This window comes from Somniosus microcephalus, chromosome 7 (genome assembly GCF_052327205.1).
Source record: "Somniosus microcephalus isolate GS21.2 chromosome 7, FLI_Smic_1.0, whole genome shotgun sequence".
NCBI classification, from domain to species: Eukaryota; Metazoa; Chordata; class Chondrichthyes; order Squaliformes; family Somniosidae; genus Somniosus; species Somniosus microcephalus.
The window spans coordinates 37,705,687-37,730,851 of record NC_140993.1 but is presented as its reverse complement, the minus strand read 5'-3'; the positions used below and the strand labels follow the sequence as shown (position 1 = coordinate 37,730,851).

Here is a 25,165-nt window from a genome sequence, read left to right as displayed (position 1 = left end):
AGATGACATATTCTCATCATTATCCTATCATTTCCATACATTATTCAACAAGGAAAGCAATAGCAAGGCAAATAGGTTTAGAGAGGAATTTTCAAAGTGTGGAACCAGGGTGACTCTGCAGCAGCAGGGGTTACACGAGAGTCCAGAGTTGGAGAACTGAAGGGCACGTATCGGGACATGAGACTGTTCAAGACTGAAAGAAAGAGTGGGATGAAGCCACAAAGAGATTTGTAAACAATGATAAAGATTTTGATTTCAGTGTGTTGGAGGGCAGGGAACCAAAAGAGATCATGAGAACAGAGGTGATTGGTGAGTGGAACTTGATGCAGAATCAGATGTGGAAAGAAGACTTTTGGACAAGTTAAAGATTGTGACGGGTGGATCTCCCGAGACGTATGAGATGAGCATTAGAGCAGTCAAGTCTTGAGGTAACAAAAGCGTGGTTGAGACCTTCTGGAGCGGCGGGGTGAAGTAGAACTGAAGACATGGAATGCTGTGGAAGTGGAAGCAAGTGGTCTTGGTGATGGGTCAGATATGGATTTGAAGCTCAGCTCTTGGATGACTAGGACACCAAAATTACACACTGTCTAGCATAGCCTGATCCTGGATAGTGTTAAATGACCATGGTATGGAGTTTTTGGTGGAAGTTGAATAATATGGATTTGGTTTTACCAATGTTCAGTTGGAGAGTGTTCTGGCTTATTCAATACTTACTGTCAGAACAGCAGTCTGAGAAAGTAGGGACGTCATGAAAGTAAATATGACGGAGGCAAGGTAAAGCAGGATGTAGACCCCATGCCTGCGGATAACATTTCCAAGGGGAAGCATGTATATGAGGAAAAGTAGGGTGTCATTGATGGAATCTGGGATATGCCAGAAGTCGCCATGCAGGTATGGGAGGTGCAGACATTGCTAGAGATATGGTAGCTATGTTGGGGCAGGTAGCAATGGAACCAAATAAGGGCAGTAGACGATGAAAGAGAGGTGATGGGAGAGGATTCAATAATTGACGTTGAATGCTGGGGAAGATAAGGAGGACATGAAGGGATAACGTGTCACAGTCGTAGTCATTGCTGACTTTTGCAAGAACGGTGTGGGCAGTTTTGAAGAGATTCTAAAAGGAGTTTTGGAGAACTGAGCACATATGACAATAACAAGGAAGTTGGAGAGGATAATTAGGTTAGATATGGGGCAGTAGTTGGATAGCATGGGATCGAGGGTTAGCATTTCCAGGAGTGGGGTGATGACAGCAATTTTCAGTAGTGCTAAGGGAGCCATTTATGATGTTGACAATCATTAGGACAAGCAGTGGAAATTACGTGGTCAGGAGTTGGATTGGTGAGTTCGCGAGTCAGAAGATCAGGCTGATGAAAGAACTGAGGGCTGAGGGGCAGATTGGGGAGCAGTTGAAGAACAATATTGGGTTGAGGCTAGCCTGGGACAGGGACAGGGACTTGTAGGAGGAGTAGGTGATGGCAACAACTGCAAGGATAGTCTCAATCTTTGTACAAAAGATTCTGGAAGCTTGTCACACTTTCCTTTGGAGGTTACTATGGAGGGAATGAGGATAGGGGTTGGTGAAGAGGCTTGGCTGTTGAGAAAATGAGTCTGCTGTCTGGGATTAGAGCTGTCTTAATCCAATTTGTCAACTATATTTATATTAACTATTGCAAACATGCCTTTTCACGATCGTACGTGTGCGGATTTGATACCAGATTAAGGAAGTAGTATTTAGTATCATTGTCTAGTAAAATGTAACTTCACATGCCTCCCAGCCACCCACTGCCCCCCAACCACCCACCCCCTGCCCTGCTCCGCCCCACCGGCCCCCCCCCCCCACCACCAGGCAAATGTCACACCTCTGACAATACAGCATTTGCTCAGTGTTGGACTGAAATGCTAGCCTAAATAATCGTCCAGGAGCAGGGCTTAAACTCACAACCTTCTGACTCAGAGTCAAAAGTGCCAACTGAGCCACGCTGACACTATAATTTATGTAACACATCTGCAAGCTTAAGGCAAGCACATTGAGTTACGATCTCAAGTGTTTATTTTAAATCAATTTTACTGGGGAATCAGACAGTATTTTTTAATTTGTGTTTATTTTTGCAAATTGAGCTTTAAATCAATGTCGTTCTATCTGAGTTTTACTGTATCTTGAAATAACAAAATTGCACAGTTCCTCTTTCATAAAATTTCTCTTTTTTAATATATAGTTTATCCCCCCACTAATTTCTTTCCTGTCGGGTAGAAAATGGGCCTTGTTACTCCTGTTTCACAGGCATAAAATGGGCACAACAAGGACCAATTTCGGGGACCAAGGTCTTGCACTCCAAGGATGCCTGAAAGACCTCCTACCCAATATTAAATTGGGCTATTTTTCAGGCGTCCCTGGCAGCCACCTAAAACAAGCTGCATATAGTGACGCCAATATTCCCGGTCAGGCTGGAGATGATTGGGTAATTCCCTCATCAATCACGCCTGGAAACCGTACCGCTGTAAGTGACTGAGATTGATTTTATGCACGTAATTTGTAAGTAACTATCCTCCACTCACTGCATTCGGCTTTTATCAGGCAATGTAGCTGCAGTTTCGCTCATGAGCTCTATTTTCTCTAATTCTTACAGACTCTTTTTAAGTAGACTCTGTAGACTGTTTGCTGGAGTGTGCTGTTTAAACAGACCCTTTTTGCTGAGTAAATGGATTCTGTTTGCTGTAAAATACACCGATTGCTGTGAGTCCTGCCGTAAGACCCGCCCCCCAACCCCAACTCATTGGCTGATAGTAGACACTCTACCTAAAACAAGTGTTAGACCCCTTACATATGTAAATGAATGCCTTATCACCTGTTTTAGGCCCCCTCTGTGAAATTGGATGTCTCTCTAGGTCTACCCCGTTCAAGATTCTCCAGTGATTGCTACGGCCTAAGCAGCAACAGCCACCAAAAGCTACGTTTTTTGTTGTTGTTGAAAATCTGTTCCTGTGGAGCCAAGAGAAGCACAAGTGCTCCCCCCGCCTCCACAACAGACCAAATCTGGGTGCCGATGAATCTCTACCCCATTATCCCTGGAAAGTGCTGACTTCTTCCGGAGTTACGCTGCACAAGCGCCAGCCGCCCTCCAGCACATCATTCAAGTGGCCATTCTTCATGAATGAACCTTGATACTGAGGAAACTCAATTGTAGCCTCCTAACTGCTGCCTTAGCTGATATTAACAAACTTAGCACAGACTGGGATTTATGGGTCTGGTCTTCAGGGGCTTGACACCACAAACAGTGATGGATTTACCTACGTCTTTCAGATGAGACGTTAAACCACGGCCCCGTCTGCTCTGTCAGGTGGACGTAAAAGATTCCTAAGGCACTATTTCGAGGAAGAGCAGGGGGAGTTCTCCCCGGTGTCCTTGCTGTTTGTGGTTTTCGCTGCAACATAGGAGCTACTTACCTGTCACACCGTGGCAACCCTATCTATTCTGGGAAACTTTATTGCAGACAGATGCTTTGTAAACAGAGGCGATGGATTCTGACAGACCAAGAAAGTTGTACTGCTTAAGTTGCCACAGTGCTATAAATTAAACAGCGAAATTCAAAATTTCCTTTTTAGGAAAGTCTGGTATGTGGAATTGTGCATGAACACTTGAACATCCAAAACGCTTTAATCCGTACAAAAACAAAAGAAACCTTGGCTGTGGCTAGTAAAATCTGAGTATCGAACTTTAAAGTGATCCTGAACATGTGCACACCGAGCCGTGTTAAAAAAAAATCAATAGATACAGGGGAGCACGAGCTTCAGCCCAGGATGATGAAAAGTGTGAGCTACTTGCTGTTCCTTGCTCTGCAGAACATGTTGATCGTAGCTACGAGCTGTGTGGCCTGCATCACAAGACAAGGGCCAGGCCAATTCTGCAGTCAGGGTAATTGTGGTGTGGGAGGGCTGGGCGGTGCAAACAGGGTGTGCGAGTCAAGAAATCATTGTTGCCTGAAGTGCCTGATGTTCCATGCATTGAAATTCATGGACAGAATATCAGGCACGTGATTTCCCAGCCAGCATTCCCTGTGAGCGTCGCTCCACATAGGGAGTGGCCGACCACAGTCCTATTATGCACACATATAACACAAGGGATGAGAACACTGTCATAAATCGCAACTTCTGCAAGAAGTAACTCAGGAAGTACTACTGAACGGCCAGCTAAGGGCGCCGCCCGAGGAGTATAAATACTCGGGCGTGGGCCCACCTTGGCCAGAGACAGTCTGGAAACAGGAAGCTAGTGACTACTAACTAGACCTCCATGTTTTGTTACAAGTCGATTAAAGCCTTGCTTTATGTACAACCAAGTGCGTAGTGAGTATTTATTACATCAATTTAATCGACTTGTTATCGTCTCCACGCCTTGGGGGATTCAGAACAACCAGCTGCAACTCGAACCGCAGAAAGGGACCTGGGCAAGAAACTGATCCATCATGGAAAAACTCCTTAGACCCGCTCGTCTCAACCTGGACCCGAATGCACCTGCGGCAGCGAAGGTATGGAAGCATTGGTTTTGTACCTTTAGCAACTTTCTTGAAGAATGTGGGGCGGGTGCCTCTAATAAGTTACGAATGCTTATTAACTACGTATCCCCTCATGTGTATGATTATATTGAGGACTGTATAGACTACGACGCTGCTATCGAAATTTTACAGCAGCTATATGTCAAGGCCCCGAATGAAATCTTTGCTCGACACCTACTGGCCACAACTCGGCAGCAGCCTGAGGAATCACTCGATGAATTCCTCCAGAAACTTCGCAGGCTCAGCAAAGATTGTAACCTTAAAGCGGTTACAGCTGAACAGTATCAAGAGGAACTAATCTGCGATTCCTTTATCAATGGGATTGCGTCCCCTTTTATACATCAGCGCCTGCTGGAAAATAAAACCCTCAATTTATGGGCTCCTTATGACCAGGCGTGTTCCCTGGACTTGGCCAAAAAGAATGCAGGCACTTATCTCCCACCACGTGCACGGGCGGCGGCTATCACCCCTAATAAGTCTTTCGATAGGTCTCGGATGGATGCCCCCGCTGATGATGACTCTACTCTAATGGACGACGACCCTACCCTAGAGGCCTTTGCTGATGACGACCCCGCCCTAGCAGCATCCTGGCAATCAGGAAGAAAGTGTTTCTTTTGTGGAGGTATGTTCCATTACAGAAAATTTTGCCTGGCTCGTAATGCGACCTGCAATCATTGCAGCAAGAAAGGACACTTTTCCAAGGTATGCCAGTCACGGGCCTCTGCTAACAAGAAAGGCCGCTCCTCTAAAGTATACCGGTCGAGAGCTCCTGTTAGCTTCACAGCTGCTATCTATGGAGCCGTTCCTCCCCCGAGAACCACTGCTAAGGCTACAGCTGCTGAAGGAAAAATTACCCCTCCTCCCATCACAGCTGTTTTTCCCCAAAGTTTGTCCAATGCAGCTATGAAGGTTTCAGTAAATGGGCACACTCTAAGCGCGCTAATCGACTCCTGCAGCTCTGACAGCTTCATTAGTAAGCGGGCTGTCAGCACGTTAAAACTGCGCATTTATCCCTCGGACAGGGAGATTGCAATGGCTCTGACGACTCTGACCACCAATACTTCTGGCTTCTGTCTTGTCAACCTCATCCTCAATGGTCGCACGTATCCCTCCACCCGGCTCGGAGTACTCAAAAACTTATGTAGCGATGTGCTTCTAGGACAGGACTTCCAGAAGCAGCACAAAAGACTCACTTTTGAGTTTGGAGGGTCGAAGCCGGAGCTTACCATTTCTAAGGTGCCGTTTTGTGCAGTCTCAGCGGCCTTACTCGGTGAGCCCTCCCTGTTTGCCAATCTCTACCCTCGCTGTAAACCCATAGCCACCAAATCGCGGCGCTTTAGCCAAGACGACCGAGCATTTATCGAGGCAGAAATCTCTCGCCTTTTAGCTGACGGTATTATCGAGCCGTGTTCATCCCCCTGGCGGGCTCAAGTCATCATTGTGAAAAACCCTTTAAAACAACATAAGAAACGTCTGTGTATTGATTATTTGCAGACTATTAATCAATATACCGATCTGGATGCCTACTCGCTACCACGCATAGATGACATGGTCAACAACCTTGCCAAATACTAGGTATTTTCAACCTTCGATTTAAAGAGCGCGTACCATCAGGTACCGCTGAAAGACTCTGACAAAAAGTATACAGCCTTTGAGGCCAATGGTCGGCTTTATCAGTTTCGTCGCCTTCCATTTGGGGTCACCAATGGAGTGGCCGTCTTCCAACGGGCAATGGGTGGCCTAGTCCGGCAAGGGAACTTGACGGATACCTTTCCGTATTTAGACAATATCACTATTGCCGGCCATGATCAAAAGGAGCATGACGCCAATCTTCAGAGATTTTTTGACGTTCTCCGTCGTCACCACTTAACGTTAAACGAGTCCAAATCGGTGAAATTGGTGCCATCAGTGAACATTCTTGGCTACTGGGTGGGCAACGGTGCTATTAAACCAGACCCAGAGCGATTTCGTCCACTTCAGGAGCTCCCTCCCCCTACAAATCTCAGCTCTCTTCGTCAGGCACTTGGCATGTTTGCTTATTACGCAAAGTAGATACCTCACTTCTCCGATAAAATACAGCCCCTGCTTCATGCGAAGTCTTTTCCATTAGAAGCAACGGCTATTTCTGCCTTCAACCTCCTCAAACAACAGCTGGAGAAAGCCACGCTTCGCTCCATTGACGAAAACCTTCCTTTTGTGGTCGAATGCGATGCATCGGAGGTGGCGATCTCGGCTACCTTGAATCAAGGTGGTCGGCCCGTGGCATTCCTATCCAGAACCTTACAGGGTAGCGAGCTCCATTAACCCCCGTCGAGAAGGAGGCTACAGCCATCATCGAGGCTGTACGCCAATGGAGTCATTTTCTTGCTCGGCGTCATTTCACACTCATAACTGACCAGCGCTCCGTGGCCTTCATGTTGGATAACCGGAAGCACACGAAAATCTAAAATAATAAAATTCAACTCTGGAGGATGGAGCTGGCCACCTTTGGATATACTATCCGTTACCGACCCGGCAAACAGAATGTGGCCCCAGATACCTTCACGGGCATTTTGCTCTTCAATGTCAACGTCAACTCTGGCGGATCTGCATATGGACTTATGCCATCCTGGCATTGCCCGTATGTTGCACTTTGTGCGCTCCAAAAATCTACCATTCTCAACGGAGGACATAAAGAAAACATGCTCCTCCTGTAGGATTTGTGCAGAATTGAAACCACAATTCTTCCGCCCATCAGATGACTTACTCATACATGCAATGCAGCCTATGCAGAGGCTCAGCATAGACTTTAAAGGGCCATTGCCTTCGTCGACGCGGAACACCTACCTACTTACGATGGTAGACGAGTATTCACGCTTTCCCTTTGCCTTCCCCTGTCCTAATATGCTTACCTCTACGGTAATTAAATGCCTCGATCAGGTCTTTTCCCGTTGCGGGATGGCCAATTTTATCCACACGGATCGGGGTCCCTCCTTTATGTCGAGTGAACGTAAAAGTTCTCTCTCCCAACGGGGAATCGCCTCGAGTAAGATGACACCATATCACCCAATCGGCAATGGACAGGTTGAACGATACAACGCTGTCCGTCTGGCACTGAGGTCACGCAACCTACCAGACCAGTAGTGGGAAACTGTGCTCCCCGATGTGTTACACTCTACCAGGTCTCTTCTCTCCACATCCACTAATGTCACACCTCATCAGCGATTCTTCAAGTTCCGGCGTCGCTCTACACATGGGACATCTCTACGTCATGGTTGGTGGCTCCAGGCCCTGTGCTACTCCGGAGGTTCGTCCGGTCGGCCAAGAGCGACCCTCTCGTTGACGAGGTGGAGTTAACGGAGGTAAACCCCACGTATGCGCACGTGCGGTACCCCGATGGCCGGGAGTCCACCGTCTCACTCAGAGATCTGGCTCCCTGCCCAACTGGTCACACGTGCCCGAATGATGTAGGATCCCACGATGATGATGTCAACACTCCGCACCCCTATGAAGATGACGCCCTACCTGGGACATCGAGGGATCTGCCGGCAGTGCTACCGGATTAACTCAGGGAGCCGAACGCTCCCCGTAGGATAGCCACCTGAAATCAGGATGCCGGACAATCTCCGGCTACGACCCTGGATGAGGCCAGCTCTGCGCCTGTGGGGACCCGCACCCGGAGTCATGATATTCCCAGGCCTCCACAGGACGATCAAGATGACGCGGACTCTACCGACTTGCCGGTATGGGCCAAGCAACCCAGGGACCAGGACACGGTCCGGGGAGATGTGCCTTCCGGTCACAAGCAGAAAGCTAAACGACTACGGCTATTTTTGGTCCGCCTAGTCCGTTAACGGCAGACTGGACTTCCAAACCTTTTAGGGAGGAAGAATGTCATAAATCACAACTTCTACAAGAAGTAACTCAGGACGTATGTGAGGTTATCCACTTTGGTGGCAAAACATGAAGGCAGATTATTATTTGAATGGCAATAGATTGGGAGAAGGGGAAGTGCAAAGAGACCTGGGTGTTCTTGTGCACCAGTCACTGAAGGTAAGCATGCAGGTGCAGCAGGCGGTTAAGAAGGCAAATGGTATGTTGGCCTTCGTAGCAAGATGTTTTGAGTACAGGAACAAGGATGTCTTGCGACAGTTGTACAGGGCCTTGGTGAGACCGCACCTTGAGTATTGTGTGCAGTTTTGGTCACCTTACCTGAGGAAGGACGTTCTTGCCATGGAGGGAGTGCAGCGAAGATTCACCAGGCTGATACCTGGGATGGCAGGAATGACGTATGAGGAGAGATTGTGTCGATTGGGCTTATACTCACTGGAGTTTAGAAGATTGAGAGGGGATCTCATCGAAACCTATAAAATTCTGTCAGGTCTGGACAGACTAGATGCAGGAAGGATGTTTCTGATGGCCAGGGAGTCCAGAACCAGGGGTCATAGTCTAAGGATAAGGGGTAAGCCATTTAGGACTGAAATGAGGAGGAATTTCTTCACCCAGAGAGTGGTGAACCTCTGGAATTCTCTGCCACAGAGGGCGGTGGAGGCCAGTTCATTAAATATATTCAAGAAAGAGTTGGATATATTTCTTGAGGCTAAAGGGATCAAGGGATATGGGGAGAAGGCAGGGACAGGGTACTGAATTGAATGATCAGCCATGATCTCATTGAATGGCGGAGCAGGCTCGAAGGGCCGAATGGCCTACTCCTGCTCCTATCTTCTATGTTTCTATGTAAGTACTACTGAACGGCCAGCTGAGGGCGCCGCCCGAGGAGTATAAATACTCGGGCGTGGGCCCAACTTGGCCAGAGACAATCTGGAAACAGGAAGCTAGTGACTACTAACTAGACCTCCATGTTTTGTTACAAGTCGATTAAAGCCTTGCTTTATGTACAACCAAGTGCAGAGTGAGTCTTTATTACGTCAAATACCATGGGCCAAATCTTGCAGGAGCGGTGCATTTCGTGACGTGTGCCATTGCGGGAAGTGGCGTCTTGAGGAAAGTGGCGGTAGGGATTGTGGATGCATTGGTAATAATTTTCCAAAACTCCCTGGACTCGGCAAAGGTCCCGGCAGACTGGTAAACTGCTAATGTAACACCCTTATTTAAAAAGGGCAGTAGACAGAAGGCTGGAAACTATAGACCGGTTAGCCTAACATCTGTGGTATCACAGAATCACAGAATCCCCACAGTGCAGATAGAGGCAATCTCGGCCCATCGAGCCTGCACCGACACACATCCCACCCCATTCCCGTAACCCCACGTATTTAATCCCCCAACACTAAGGGTCAATTTATCATAGCCAAATCAACCTAACCTGCACATCTTTGGACTGTGGGAGGAAACCGGAGCACCCGGAGGAAACCCACGCAGACACAGGGAGAATGTGCAAACTCCACACAGACAGTCGCCCAAGGCCAGATTTGAACCCGGGTCCCTGGCGCTGTGAGGCAACAGTGCTAACCACTATGCCACCGTGTCCCCCACCGTGGTAGGTAAAATTTTGGAGTCCATTATTAAGGAGACAGTAACAGGACATTTGGATAATCATAATTTAATAGGACAAAGTCAGCATGGTTTTATGAAGGGGAAGTCATGTTTGACAAATTTGCTGGAGTTCTTTGAGGAAGTAACATATAGGGCGGATAAAGGGGAACCAGTGGACGTAGTGTATTTAGACTTCCAAAAGGCATTTGACAAGGTGCCACACAAAAGATTATTGCTTAAGATAAAAAATCACGGGATTGGGGGTAATATTCTGGCATGGATAGAGGATTGGCTATCTAACAGAAGGCAGAGAGTTGGGATAAATGGTTCATTCTCAGACTGGCAATCAGTAACTAGTGGTGTTCCGCAGGGGTCGGTGCTGGGTCCCCAACTCTTTACAATCTATATTAACGATTTGGAGGAGGGGACCGAGTGTAACATATCAAAGTTTGCAGATGATACTAAGATGGGGGGGAAAGTAGTGAGTGAGGAGGACATAAAAAACCTGCAAGGGGACATAGACAGGCTAAGTAAGTGGGCAGAGATTTGGCAGATGGAATACAATACTGGAAAGTGTGAGGTTATGCACTTTGGCAGGAAAAATCGTAGAGCAAGTTATTATCTTAATGGCAAGAAACTGGAAAGTACTGAAGTACAAAGGGATCTGGGGGTCCTGGTGCACGAAACTCAAAAGGTTAGTATGCAGGTGCAGCAAGTGATTAAGAAGGCCAATGGAATGTTGGCTTTCATTGCTAGGGGGATAGAATATAAAAATAGGGAGGTATTGCTTCAGTTGTACAAGGTATTGGTGAGACCGCACCTGGAATACTGCATACAGTTTTGGTATCCATACTTAAGAAAAGACATACTTGCTCTCGAGTCAGTACAAAGAAGGTTCACTCGGTTAATCCCGGGGATGAGGGGATGGACATATGAGGAGAGGTTGAGTAGATTGGGACTCTACTCATTGGAGTTCAGAAGAATGAGAGGCGATCTTATTGAAACATATAAGATTGTGAAGGGGTTGGATCGGGTGGATGCGGGGAGAATGTTCCCGATGATGGGTGAAACTAGAACTAGGGGGCATAGTCTTAGAATAAGGGGCTGCTCTTTCAAAACTGAGATGAGGAGGAACTACTTCACTCAGAGGGTGGTAGGTCCATGGAATATGCTGCCCCAAAAAGCTGTAGAAGCTACATCATTACATAAATTTAAAACAGAAATGGACAGTTTCCTAGAAGTAAAGGGAATTAAGGGTTACGGGGAGCGGGCAGGAATTTGGACATGAGTCTAGGTTCGGATCGGCCATGGCCCTGTGGGTAGCGGAGTGGGCCCAGGGGCCGTGTAGCCTGATCCTGCTCCTATTTCGTGTGTCTAATTCTGTTAGATTCAGGAGATGGTTCTGTGATAGTAGATTGGCGGTTAGGATCAGATCAGCCATGATCTTATTGAATGGCGGAGCAGGCTCGAGGGGCCGATTGGCCTACTCCTGCTCCTATTTCTTATGTTCTTATGTTCTTATTAGTTAGACTTTTTTTCTGCACCCTTCAGCTCGAATATAATTTGCACCGTAACTTGCTGGAAGTGCGAGCTGATAATAGTGCGAGGTTAACGGAGTTCTGGGACCTTAGTGAACGATGGGATTCGCAATCTATAAAAAGAAAGACTTGCATTTATTCATTTATTATTCGTTTATGGGATGTGGGCGTCGCTGGGAAAGCCAGCATTTATTGCCCATCCCTAATTGCCCTTGACAAGGTGGTGGTGAGCCGCCTTCTTGAACTGCTGCAGTCCGTGTGGTGATGGTACTCCCACAGTTCTGTTAGGGAGGGAGTTCCAGGACTTTGACCCAGCGACTGGTGGTCGTGAAAAGTGCTATATTTCTATAGCGCCTTTTATGACCACCGGACATCCCAAAGCATTTTACAGCCAATGAAGTACTTTTTGAGGGGTAGTCACTGCTGTAATGTAGGAAACGCAGCAGCCAATTTGCGCACAGCAAGCTCCCACAAACAACAATGTGATAATGACCGGATAATCAGTTTTAGTGATGTTGGTTGATCTTCTTAACCAATGAGATTTAAGGAAAGCAAAAGAAACAGAGGAACGACGGAGAAGGAGGGCGAATTAGAGAATTACTGAATTACAGAAAGAGAAATAAAGAGAGGGAAATAAAGGTTGGATTAAGAGAAAACAAAGAGACAGAAAGGAAAAGCAAGAAAAAAATTACATTTTCAATTTTAAATTAACGTGCAAATCTTAAATATAACAGGCAGGCTGAGGGCGAGCTGCTGTTTATATGAGGCAAATGGCATAGCGGTGTAAATCGACCAGAAAGTTATGGAGATTTGCAACTCACGGCATAACTCTTCTTCCCTTGAAGTTACTGGCTGAATTGTGCATTAATAATGGCATGAGCTCACCGTTATTATGCCTTAAGATTTGGAACAATTCTTATATTTTTATTTTCCTTCACACACCATAATATTCATTATTGTTATTTTACTCCAGTTCCCTCCCCTCTGTTTATCCTGTCACGACACAAACCTTCAGTCCTCTTACATCATTCCCGTGGATGAACTGCTGCAGAGCACAGACGGATTTTTTCTGCGGCTACAAGCACTGGTCAATAGGGCACTGTGACATTACATTGAGGAGACTGGCAGAGTGAGTCACAAAAACAGAAACTTGTATCCATATCAAGCCTTTAACATGATAAGTAAGATATATGAAGGCACTACACAGTCGGGAGTCAGATCTGAGAAAGAAGTAGGAAGGCAATTAAGGGAGGTGGCTAAAGACACAGTCAACGAGGTAGACTTTAAGGAGATTTTTGAAGGTGGGGAAAGATGTCAAAAGGCAGAGGGATTTAGTGGAACATAGGAAGGAACATAGGAACAGGAGGAGGCCATTCAGCCCCTCAAGCCTGTTCTGCCATTCAATTAGATCATGTCTGATCTATATCTTAACTTCATTTACTCGCCTTGGTTCCATGACCCTTAATATCCTTGCCGAACAAAAATCCATCAATCTCAGTTTTGACATTTTCAATTGGCCTAGCCTCAACAGCTTTTTGGGAGAGAGTTCCAGATTTCCAGTACCCTTTGTGTGAAGACGTGCTTCCTGACATCATCCCTGAATGGACTAGCTCTAATTTTAAGGTTATGCCCTTTTGTTCTGGACTCTCCCACCAGAGGAAATAGTTTCTCTCCATCTACCCTATCGACTCCTTTAATCGTCTTAAACACCCCAATTAGATCTCCCCTTAATCTTCTATATTCAAGGGAGTACAAGCCTAGTCTGTGCAACCTGTCCTCATAATTTAACACTTTTAGCCCCGGTATCATTCTGGTGAATCTGCGCTGCACCCCCTCCAAGGCCACCTTCCTGAGGTGCGATGCCCAGAACTGAACACCGTACTCCAGATGGGGTCTCACCAGAGCTCTGTACAGCTGTAACGTAACTTCCACCCTTTTATATTCCAGCTCCCTGAGATAAAGGCTAACATTCCATTAGCCTTTTTAATTATTTTTTGTACGTGTCCACTAGCTTTTAGAGATTTATGTACTTGGAGCCCTAAACCTCTCTGCTCATCCACCGTTCCTAGCTTCTCTGAGTTAGGAACTCTCCTGGGTTTCTTTTTCTCTGACCTACCTTTCTTAGATCCAAAGTAGATGACCTCACACTTTCTCACATTGAATTCCCTCTACCGCAATTTTGCCCACTCACTTAATCTATCAATTTCCCTTTTCAACTTTCTGCTTCTATCTACACTATTTACTGCGCCACCTAACTTAGTGCTGGCAGCAAACTGAGATATCCGGCTCTCTATTCCTTCATACAAGTTATTTATAAATACATTGTAAAGCGGCCCCAGTACAGATCCCTGGTGGACACCATGGGCTGGATTTTCATTGGGCCGTGGAATCGGGATTGGAGGTGTGTGGGGGGTTTAAAATTCCGAAATCGGGGGTCCCGACCCCATCCCGCCCCCAACCAGCCTCCATGCCAGTTTCAAAGGAGGCGGGTACCCGCCCCGTACTGGGACCCGCCTCCCCGAGGCGGGAAGGGGATTAGTGCCAATCAACTGCCTGTTAACGGGTAGTTAATAGGCAGTATTTAGCCAAATCCCTATTTTCATTGTTGAAATGTGGGATTCCCAACAGCTCCAAACCACGCCAAGTTAGCGAGGCGGGCCATCGGGATGAAGGGCTTGGAGGGGTCAAGATGTCCGGTGTTCAGGTGAGTGATGGGTGCATGAGTGCAGAGGTAAGTGTGTTTGGTCTGTGTAAAGTGTTTAAAGAAGTTCTACTAACCTTTACTTACCTTTACAGCCTTCCTTCCTTCAGGTCTCGGGAGTCCCTCATCTCACCGGCACAGAAAGCAGAATGGCCGCCAGCTGTCAAAATCTGCAGCCTCTGCTTTCTGTTCCAGGGAGATCTCTAAATCATCCTGAGAGGAAGGAATTAGCCTGGAGTACAGATTGTCAGTGTTTGACAGCTTCAAACAGCTGTGAGACGCTGATATTTCATCTGTCAAAAGGTCTTGACAGATGAAATTTCGATCTGTGATATCACCTGTTGCTGGGTGGCCCTTAATTGGCCTGCTGAGCCCGCTGGGCGGGCTCAATGAGGTCAATCAAGTCTGAATCACGTGGGTTAGCTAGAACTCGATGGAGGCGGGACTACAACCCCAAAAGTTGTAGTCCCGCCTCCTACCCGACTCCTCAATGAAAATCCAGCCCCATGAGTCACATCCTGCCAATTTGAGTACCTACCCCTACTCACTGTCTCCTAATGATACAATGAGGGAGGAGGGAATGGACTAGAATAGGAGTTCCAAAAGCGGAGGGAGCGAGCAGGGGAAGTGGGGCTGCAGGGTCTTGGAGATGTAAGTAGACCGAGGCTACGAAGAGGTTTTTGGATGAGAATTCTGAAGTCTGAAGTAATGATAAGCCAGTGGAGGTCAGCAAACATAGGAACGATAGGTGAGCAGGACTTTGTGTGGGAAAGGATGTGGACTGTGGTGTTCTGATGAGCTGAAATTAATGTGGAGTGGAGCTTGGAAAGTCAGCAGGGAGGGTGGAGGAAAAGCTGAACCTGGAAGTGGCATAACGATGAAGGAAAGTTTCTGCATGGAGACAGAGAGAACACTATTTCAGCAGTGAAAGTAAGTAGGCTTGGTGATGGACTAGATGTGCATCATTCTGGGATGGACTGAGATCCTGGTCCATTATCAAGGCCACCTACTTCCACCTTCGAGCTACTGAACATTTCTGTCCCTATCTCAACTCTACTATTCTAGCTGAAACCCTCTTTCATCACTTCCAGATTTGAAGCACAGCTCAGGGTCGAGCAGGACATCAAGGTTGCGCACTGTGATGTTGAGCAGGCATGAGTAAGGAAAGTAGGGTCAGAGGCTAAGATGCAGAGTTTCTAGAGAAGACCAAAAAAGAATGGCTTTGGTCTTGCCAGTGTTGAACTACAAGCTTCGGCTCACCGAGACATGATGTTGGACAGACAGTCAGACAGCACAGCGACATTTGTGGAAGCAAGGATGATGGTGAGAGATAAAGATGGCTATTGTCAGTAGACATATGAAAAACGATCCCACGCTTATGTCATTATGGGACAACAAGTACACTTACCCATTATCTCTGGGAATGGATTTGAATCCATCCCAAATTTATGGGATAAAGGTTTTCTCTGTCTGTTGCTGTACTACATAAAATACATTTGGCCAGGTGCAATCCAATTCTTAATGGGCCCGAGACTAAACAAATAACTTGGCACAAGATGGCAAGTTGTCAACGAGGTTCCAGTGATGGTGTGAAAATAGAATTTCACGCTGTTAAAGGGTGCTATAGGTTTTATGCTGTTTCATTTTTAGTCTGAAACTTTCTGAAGTGTGTGATAAGGTTTGATGTTTAGATAGTTAATACCGAACAATGGAAATGCATTAAGTGGACATTGGGGGTCATTTTTGAAATTTGCCACTTGGGTGGTGACCTGGTGGAGCACATCACCTTCCCATTGGAGAGCCCACCCAACTCACTCAATGGAATGAAAATCAGGCCAGTTCTACAATGGGCGGACGAACTGCCCAGGTGGCGATGGTCAGAAATGACCCCTCACTGAGTGCTGGTTGCTTGGTGGATGGCACTGCCTTCCTGATCGCAGCTGTGTATTCCATTACTGACCAGTTGCACTAAAATTATTTTTTTGTCTTGTTGCAGGTCGCCCCGAAAGTTCAGCCATGCAGACTGCAACAGTTGAACCAAATCTTGCCAATGTGACCACGGTTGGCCGTGGCAACGGAACTCACACCCACAAGGAGCCCTACCTGCATAAACTCGCGCACCTCGATGAAGCTCTATACAATGATTACTACAGCCTGTGGCTAGCCCTGATGATAATTAACGTCTTCATATTTATAGTTGGCATCGTACTCAACAGTGTTGCATTGTATGTATTCTGTTTTCGTACCAAGACTAAAACAACGTCTGTCATCTACACTATAAACCTGGTAATCACGGATTTGATGGTGGGTTTCTCCTTACCAACCAGGATAATAATGTATTACAGTGGTGGCGAGTGCCTGACGTGCTCTTTTGTGCACATTTTCAGCTACTTTGTGAACATGTACTGCAGCATTCTGTTCCTAACCTGCATCTGTGTGGATCGGTACCTGGCAATAGTCCAAGTTGAAGCCTCACGTAAGTGGAGGAACCCCCACTATGCCAAAGGGATCTGCGTTTTCATCTGGCTCTTCGCCATTATTGTCACCTACTCTATACTCACCACAGCAATCAAGTATGCCTCTTGTTGTCTGTCTAAGCTCTTCGCTCTGACAGTGTTTGAGTACTTTTTGCCTTTAGTGATCATCACAGTCTTCACCATTAGGATCATGTGTGCCCTGGCCAAGCCAAACCTGATGCAGCAGAGCAGGGAAAGGCGCATGAGAGCTGTCCAGCTTCTGGTCACTGTCCTGGTTATTTTCATGATCTGTTTCACGCCCTTTCATGTCCGTCAGGTTGTGGTCTACGCCAACCCAGACCTGCCTCTACACATCAGCCTGATCGTATACCACGTCACAGTGACCCTGAGTAGCCTCAACAGCTGCTTGGACCCTATTGTCTACTGCTTTGTCACTAACAACTTCCAGTCCACCGTGAGGAACATCTTTGTCAAGGCTGAGCCTGAAAAAACCAGCGGCGATGTAATCAGCATGCAGAAGAACTCCAAAGTATCCACAGCAAAGTCGGTAGTTGCAAGCATGATGATGAATGGCCCTGCACTGGACAGCGAACAATAAACAGGACATGGAACATCTTTGCTGTTCAAATACGAAGATGAGGCCTTTCATGTCTCAAAATTTTGTCTTAACTTTGCTTTGTGTTACATTTTGTGCCTTGACCTTCATAATACATCATTTTATACAGTTAATGGTGAAATTTACTCAAGGCCTCCTTTACCAGAAAAGAATGGCAGGCCTGTTTTTTTTTTGTTTAGGTTATGTTCCATTAGTTGTAAGACAATATGGTGTTGGCAGACAAAGGAAAGAGAAACAAAGTCTTCATGTTTGGTTCATTGGTTTATAATATAGGACACAAACCCTTGGCCCTCAACCAAATACAGCGGAAAATCTTTGTTCTCCTTGTAAAAACAGAAATGTGGTTTTCAGTGACTTCAGTAGTGTTTACAGGCCTGTCTGCTCTATCTTTCCATTCTTACAACTTCACCTCAGGTGATGTGTGTGTGTGTGTGGCTTGCCTGAAAAATGTTGAATGTATTTTGTGAAACTTACTCTAACTTATTAACTTCAAACATGTGCCTAAAATGTTATAAAGCTGTGTAGATATAAAATGGCCACTGGAGTTGTCTTCGGGTAGACGGGATGATGACTTTAGTACATTCAGACTTGCATTTTCTGGGAATCCCCCTTCATCTGGCTCAGTGTTTTAGATATGTAAAATAATGAAAGGGCTGGATTGCATACCTATCGATAGTTTGACAAATTGGGGAGAACCAGGGGTCAGTCACTTAAAGAGTAGGAATAAGCTAGATGTTAGGCAGTTCTTCTTTTCCTAGAGTGGTGAAGTTCTGGAATACACGTGCGGTGTATGTTGAATCTCGACACGCCTTCAAAAGGGAGCAGGACCGGTTCCTGGCTGGGGCAGAGATCACATCTTATAAAAAGTAAGTGATTTAACAGTTAATGGTCAATGTGGTCTCCTGGACTGGTTTCGACTGCCTGAGGGGGTCGGAGAGGAATTATCCAGGTTATTTTTCACTTTTGCCTCAGGGTTTCTTTTTCTAGTTTTTTGTTTCTCCAAAGACATTACTTGGTGGCTGGGAGGTAGGAAGTGTCCAGTCATGATGCTCCAACCATCATGAGTGTGGTCTTTTCCTGCCCGACATTTTGGTTTGTAAGTAATGCTACCGTGATTATAATTCAAATATTCTGCCCCATTTTCAAAAAAAGCTTTGATGCCAATCATGTAAGTGACATACTGAGTTTGATTGGGTTAAACGGGCACCTAAGAACCCAGAAAGTGGTCTCAAATATGGTCTCAGGAAAAAGCCATGATAAGTTTTGAACCTAACTTCTGCAGCTGTCGATCTGCTCAATCACTCCCTCACCTCCACATTTGATGCCCATGTAAAGCCATTACTCTCTCCCAGCCTGGTTGTTCCCCCTGGTACAGCCCCTGTTTTTACTCCCTTAAGTCCAAGGGGTACAGACTTGAATGAATATGGTGCACAACTCGTTTAGTCATTCATTGCCAGATCTGCCTAGACTACATCAAGCACCCTCTGGCCCTGGTGTCCTGGTTCTACTCTTTCCTATCCTGTCGTAACCAGAGAATCTCTTGCAATGGCTTCTCTTCCCACCTCAGCACCATTTTCTATGGAGTCCCCCAAGGACCTATCCTTGGCCCGCTCCTATTTCTCATCTACATGCTACCCCTCGACAACACCATCCAAAGGCATGACGTTAGGTCCCAGATGTACACCAATGACACCCAGCCTTACCTCACACCACCTCTCTCAGCCACCCCACTGCCTCTGAGTTGTCAGCCTACTTGTCCGACATCTAGTCCTGGATGAGCCTCAATTTTCTACAATTAAACATTGGGAAGTCCAAAGTTATTGCTTTCAGTCCCCGGCCATAAACCCCATTCCCTCGCCACCGAGTCCATCCACTGTCTCAGGCTGAACCAAACTGTTTGCAACCTCGGCGTCCTATATGACCCTGAGCTGAGCTTCCAACAATACTGCTGGTCACTGGTGAAGTACTAATGTGCAGTTTCTGATGTTTATCGCTATCCTTCTGCAGTCTAGATGCAACAGTGGTTCACCCACCAATGTAATACAGCTAATTTACTGAAGCAATGTGTCACACGACTGACGAGGTTAAAGTATTACTAATGCAGGCCTCACAGATAAGAACATAGGAACAGGAGTAGGCCATTCAGCCCCTCGAGCCTGCTCCGCCATTCAGTGAGATCACTGCTGATCTGCACCGCAATTCCATTTACCCGCCTTTCTCCATAACCCTTGATACCCTTAAAACAAAAATCTATCTCAGTCTTGAAAGCTCCAATTGCCCTAGATAATGAAGTCATTTAGTAGCAGTGATATACAAGGCTTTCAGATCTCTGTTAGTAGTACAGTGGCACTGTCACTGAACTTCTGATGTTGTCCATTTTGTTTCCCAAACTCTTAAATTGGGATTTTAAATTACCGGTAAATCCATGAACCACGGACCTACCCTCTCAGTTGATTTCACCCTTGCCAAGACCACGGCCTCCTTAATACCCTCCCAGTTGCAGTAAGCATGCATGCCGATATTAGTGATGCATCAAACCAAGCCAATGGTAAAAAGAGTTATCCATTACATGTAACACAGTTTTACATTAGCAATGCTGGAGAATGTATGAGATGAAAGTATTTGCATCCCCCTTTCCTTCTCCTGTCGAGCCTTGGCCTGACGTATCTCTTTCCCGCCAACAGAGCAGCCAATTAGAGCTGCAAACATTTCTGCAGCCAGTCACAATCCAGGAGGCGCCATTCAAATAATTCAAGATGTTAGTTTTACCTGCATCGCGCGCCTGCCATTCTGGGCACTTGTTAATTATTCGGTGATCCATTCAATGGCCTATCTGAAAGATGACAAAACAATGTTAGAGCTTGCTTTATTAACCAAGGGGGAAAAATTCAGTTGTTTGTGCCTCCCGTTAGTGCCTTAAGGGGGCGCTAATTGGGGCGCAAAGCAACTAGCGCCCGGGCGCGGCGATGTTTGCACCGCTCGCGAAATTAACTAGACATTTTACGGCAGCGCTAAACACTACCGCCACGATCTCCTGCGCCGGCAGATTGTGACGTCAGTCGAGTGCGCAACGCCCTGTTAGCCCTGAGTGGCACCCCCTGCCTTACTGCCTGCCGCGAGTAACGACAGGCTGAGGGGAGCGTTTTGCAGTCAGGAAGGCACTGGGGGAGCGCTATTTAAAGGCTTTTTTTGTCGGTGCCTTTTTTTGTCGGTGACATTTTTGCACCACGCATTCTGAGAGAGAGACTTCTGGAGAGATTCAACGCTGTGTGAAGGAGTTTTGGGTACTGAGCAGCACTTTGCAGGTTCATTTTGATTTTCTCTTCCTTGCTTCGCCAGCGCTCTGAGGTAGCGCCTCACTCCTAGGCCTTTGCGCCTTAAGACAGGTGTGAAGCGCCTGATTTAACGCTGCAATCACCTCCAGGGGTGATAAAAGTCAAGTTTGCCGTCGGAGGCGATAATTAGCGCCAGGCGCTAAACTTTGCGCACAGCCGATAATGGCGCCCCAAACGGGGCGATACCGAATTTTTCCCCCCAAGTGTCCAGATTGGACAGCCCATTAATACAATAAAAATACAGATCAGTGCACTATTGATAATAACAACAGAAAATGCTAGAAAAACTCAGCAGGCCAGGCAACATCCATGGAGAGAGAAATAGAGTCAACGTTTCAGGACAAAGCCCTTCTACAGAACTGGACCACCCGATGCCGTCAGCAATCAATGTGTGAAATTACATTTAGAAACCATGCTAAATATATCTAGGGACAAAACAATATTAACCTTTGCCCCCCACCCCCCCAATGGATGACTTCACTGGTTCAGGTGTTGTCTGGCTGCAGGGTACTTTGAACAAATTTACTCATGGGCAGCAAGAGTTAGGATGTATATCTGCAACACAGCCCTAGTAACCTTTAGAATATGGACTTTTGATTGGATGGAAACATTTTCAGCTGTCTAAGAGTTAATGCACCAACATTTTCACCAGTCTGAGTTCCTCAATCCATTACTGGGTTCTTGGAACGTTAATTGTGCGAATCTAAATAGACGGTTTCACAATCACCGATCTCGCAGTGAGACTATATGAGGTTTACATGTTCCAGGCAGCTCGTGACGTCTGAAGCTGAGACCTTACGGTGAATGGGTAAATGCCATCCTGCTTTCATTACCGTGCTACTCATTGGCTGAGAATATCAAACACTCCGTTCAAATACTATTGTATAAGCGATTAAAATGTTTTAAAGAAGGAATAACTGCAAGTGCTAGAAATCTGAAATAAAAACAGCAAATCCTATGAAGGTCGGGTAGCATCTATAAAGAGAAGGCAGGTGAAGGTTATGGGTGTGGACCCTTCATCAGAACAATATAAATGTGTTGAGTAGTGCCATGAGCATATTCTCCAAGACAACATTCATACGGGGCAAATTTGACATAGAGTATATTGTAACGGGATTCATATGTTGTAAATGAATATAACAATCTTTAATAATCTTAAGTTTATAAGGTTTATATTTGTTGGGGGAAAAATTCAGTTGTTTGCGCCTCCCGTTAGCGCCTTAAGAGGGCGCCAATTGTGGCGCAAAGAAACTAGCGCCCGGGCGCGGCGGTGTTTGCGCCGCTCGCAAAATTAACTAGACATTTTGCGGCGGCGCTAAACACTACCGCCACGATCTCCTGCACCGGCAGATCGTGACGTCAGTCGAGTGCGCAACGCTCCGTTAGCGCCCCGGACCGGATATTGAGTGGCGCCCCCTCCCTTACCGCCTGCCGCTAGCAACGACAGGTTGAGGGGAGCGTTTTGCTGTCAGAAAGGGACTGGGGGAGCACTATTTAAAGGTGACCGCTTCCTGCCTTTTTTTGTCAGTAACATTTTTGTACCACGCATTCTGAGAGAGAGAGAGAGAGAGAGACTTCTGGAGAGATTCAACGCTGTGTGAAGGAGTTTTGAGTACTGAGCAGTACTTTGCACGTTCATTTTGATTTGCCCTTCCTTGCTTCGCCAGCGCTCTGAAGTAGCGCCTCGCTCCTCGGCCTTTGCGCCTTAAGACAGGTGTGAAGCGCCTGATTTAGCGCTCCAATCACCTCCAGGGGCGATAAAAGCCAAGTTTGCTGTCGGAGGCGATAATTAGCACCATGCCCTAAACTTTGCGCATGTCCGATAATGGCGCCCCAATCGGGGCGATACTGAATTTTTCCCCCGTTGACTTTTGTACAGTCTGTAAAATACGTGCGTGAACCGTTTGACGTGAAATCACAGGAAACATAAATGTAGAAAAGTAATGATTCATTATTGAGTTGGCAACAAGATGTCTAAACTTTCAAAGAATTGTATCTACTAGAAATGTTTAAGTTTGTAATACATCAATTATCATGCTGTAGCATTTACAAGTTGGGCTATAATGTAATCAATGTACGCTACCATCTGTGCTCTGCAGTTTGTGTGTACCGCGTTCCCACATTACAACAGTGCCTACACTCCAAAAGTACCTCATTGGCTGTGAAGCACTTTTGGACGTCCGGTGGTCATGAAAGACACGATATAAATGCCAGTCATTCTTTCTTTCACTGCAAATCGAAGAGCATTGACCCTCTTCTGTGACTGTTAAGCCATGCGGCATTTAAAGGATATTGCTTGGTATCAATGCTAATACCAACGTGCTTGAAGTTTAAGTACTAGTTACCTTTTTTGCCCATTTACGTGTGCCAGCATTTTATCGACCTATGTCAATATTAACTTTTCAACATCCTCCCCAAATTTTTTATGATATGATACATAGGGGGTGTGGGAATGATCAAAATATCAAGGTGGTGTTGGCAAACTCTACTGGAATATATTGAAGCATTCACTACTGGCATTGAAAGCCCCCAGCTTGGCTTAATTGGGAACATTCTTATCTCCAAGTCTAAAGGTCATAGATTCAAGTCTCACCCCACAGGTACTGAACTTTAGTTGAGACACCAAATCAACGCCGAGTCCCTGCGATTCAGGTGGATGTTAAAGATCCCATGGCATTATTTGAAAAAGAACTGCAAGTTCTCTTGATGCAATGTCCTTGCCAACATTCCTCCCTCAACACCACCATTGAAAATGCAACAATTCTCTTCCGTACAAGTGTTAAAGAAATATATATTGTCAAAGCATAAACAATGTAAGTTTCTGAATTACCCAACAAATGCTCCTGAATTATTACTTGTCATTAGAACTCCATACATAGTTCACTAGTTCTTCAACAAATACTACAACAGGAAACAACCATTGATGTAAAATATGTCATGTATATATTGAGGAGATGCTATGCTATTGCTAGTGTGATGTATCCACATGGCTAACTTACAGTTGAATTAATAAAGTTATATTTATGTTACCATTTCTTTCGAGAGTATTTGGAATTTGATTTAAAAACATCTGATGGGCAGTTGCATGGCATATGCACCAATGCAAGACAACAGTCACCTGCAGTCACTGAGTCAGGTTGACATTCTGAGCGACCAAGTGGCTCGGGCACTAATCAATACTGAGCTATGAAGGAGGGATATTTTGGATTGGCATGCAGTCACACTCACAGAAATCACAGAAACCCCACAGTGCAGATAGAGGCCATTTCGGCCCATCGAGCCTGCACCGACACATATCCCACCCGATCCCCGTAACCCCTACACCAACACATATCCCACCCTATCCCCGTAACCCCACGTATTTAATCCCCCTAACACTAAGGGTCACATTTTATCATAGCCAATCAACCTAACCCGCACATCTTTGGACCCGCACACTAACTGCTCATAGTTCATAGTCTCAGTTTCCAGCATAACCGTTTCCCAATATTGACAGAAAAGACTCTTTTATCATTTATATTTTTACAAGTAGTAATCGGGTATTTTTCCTGCCCCCTCGAGAGTCAGGTAATAACACCTTCTAGTCACAAGCTTTATATCTCCCCGTCTTCCATTTTTTAAATATCTTTAATACATGCACCATGATCAATAGACTACAATCTGATGGTAAATGATCCCACTTTAGGAGTAACAAATACAAACACTCACATGCATATGTACGGAAGCCAGTGTGGGCCAAGTGGTTTGTTGAGCCAAAGTGGAAGGGAGAGGAATAGAATATTTGAGTGAATGTTTCTGATGGGACAATGAAGACCATTTTCCTTGAAAATCTCTGTTTTTGAGAACTTTGCTGCACGAGATTGAAGGTTGTACTGATTATTGCAGGATGCCTGACTTACAGTAGCATGGAAGTGATCAACAAACGATGGCCATCTACAGTGCTGCAAGGTCCTGGGACTAAAGTGAAAAAAAAACCCCACAAGTTTCAAGCCGCCTGTTAATACAATATCCTGACCTGTTTACACAATGACTCAATGACACATTTTGTTTGCCGGGAAATTAAGCAAACAACACTTTTTAATTGCATCATAAATTCTCGGGATATGAGCATTGGTGTCAAGGCCAGTATTTATTACCCATCCTCAGTTGTCTGTGAAAGTGATGGCGGGCCTTCTACTTGAACCGCTGCAGTCCGTGTGGTGAAGGTGCTGCCACACTGCTGTTAGGTTCAGAATCCCAGGATTTTGACCCAGCGCCGATGAAGGAATGGCGATATACGTTCAAGTCGGGATGGTGTGTGGCTTGGAAGGGAGCTTGGGTTTTTTATCTGGTTTTTCGCCTCTCCTGGGAGATCACATGGGTTCGGGTGGATGGAGAGCGATAGAAGATTTGAGGTTAGGATCAGATCAGCCATGATCTTATTGAATGGTGGAGCGGGCTCGAGGGGCCGATTGGCCTACTCCTGCTCCTATTTCT

The 25,165-nt window shown here is 46.0% G+C and overlaps 1 protein-coding gene across 1 annotated transcript in view; it reads left to right on the top strand.

Annotated features, from left to right (window-relative positions):
- The window catches only part of gpr20 (G protein-coupled receptor 20), a 45,057-nt gene extending 21,333 nt beyond the window's left edge, over positions 1-23,724 (top strand). The window contains exon 2 of the mRNA XM_085992433.1: positions 16,258-23,724. Coding sequence (XP_085848559.1) covers positions 16,278-17,336 — 1,059 coding nt within the window. The 5' untranslated portion in view covers positions 16,258-16,277 and the 3' untranslated portion in view covers positions 17,337-23,724. The remainder of the gene's footprint in view (positions 1-16,257) is intronic.
- Positions 23,725-25,165: the final 1,441 nt, after the last annotated feature.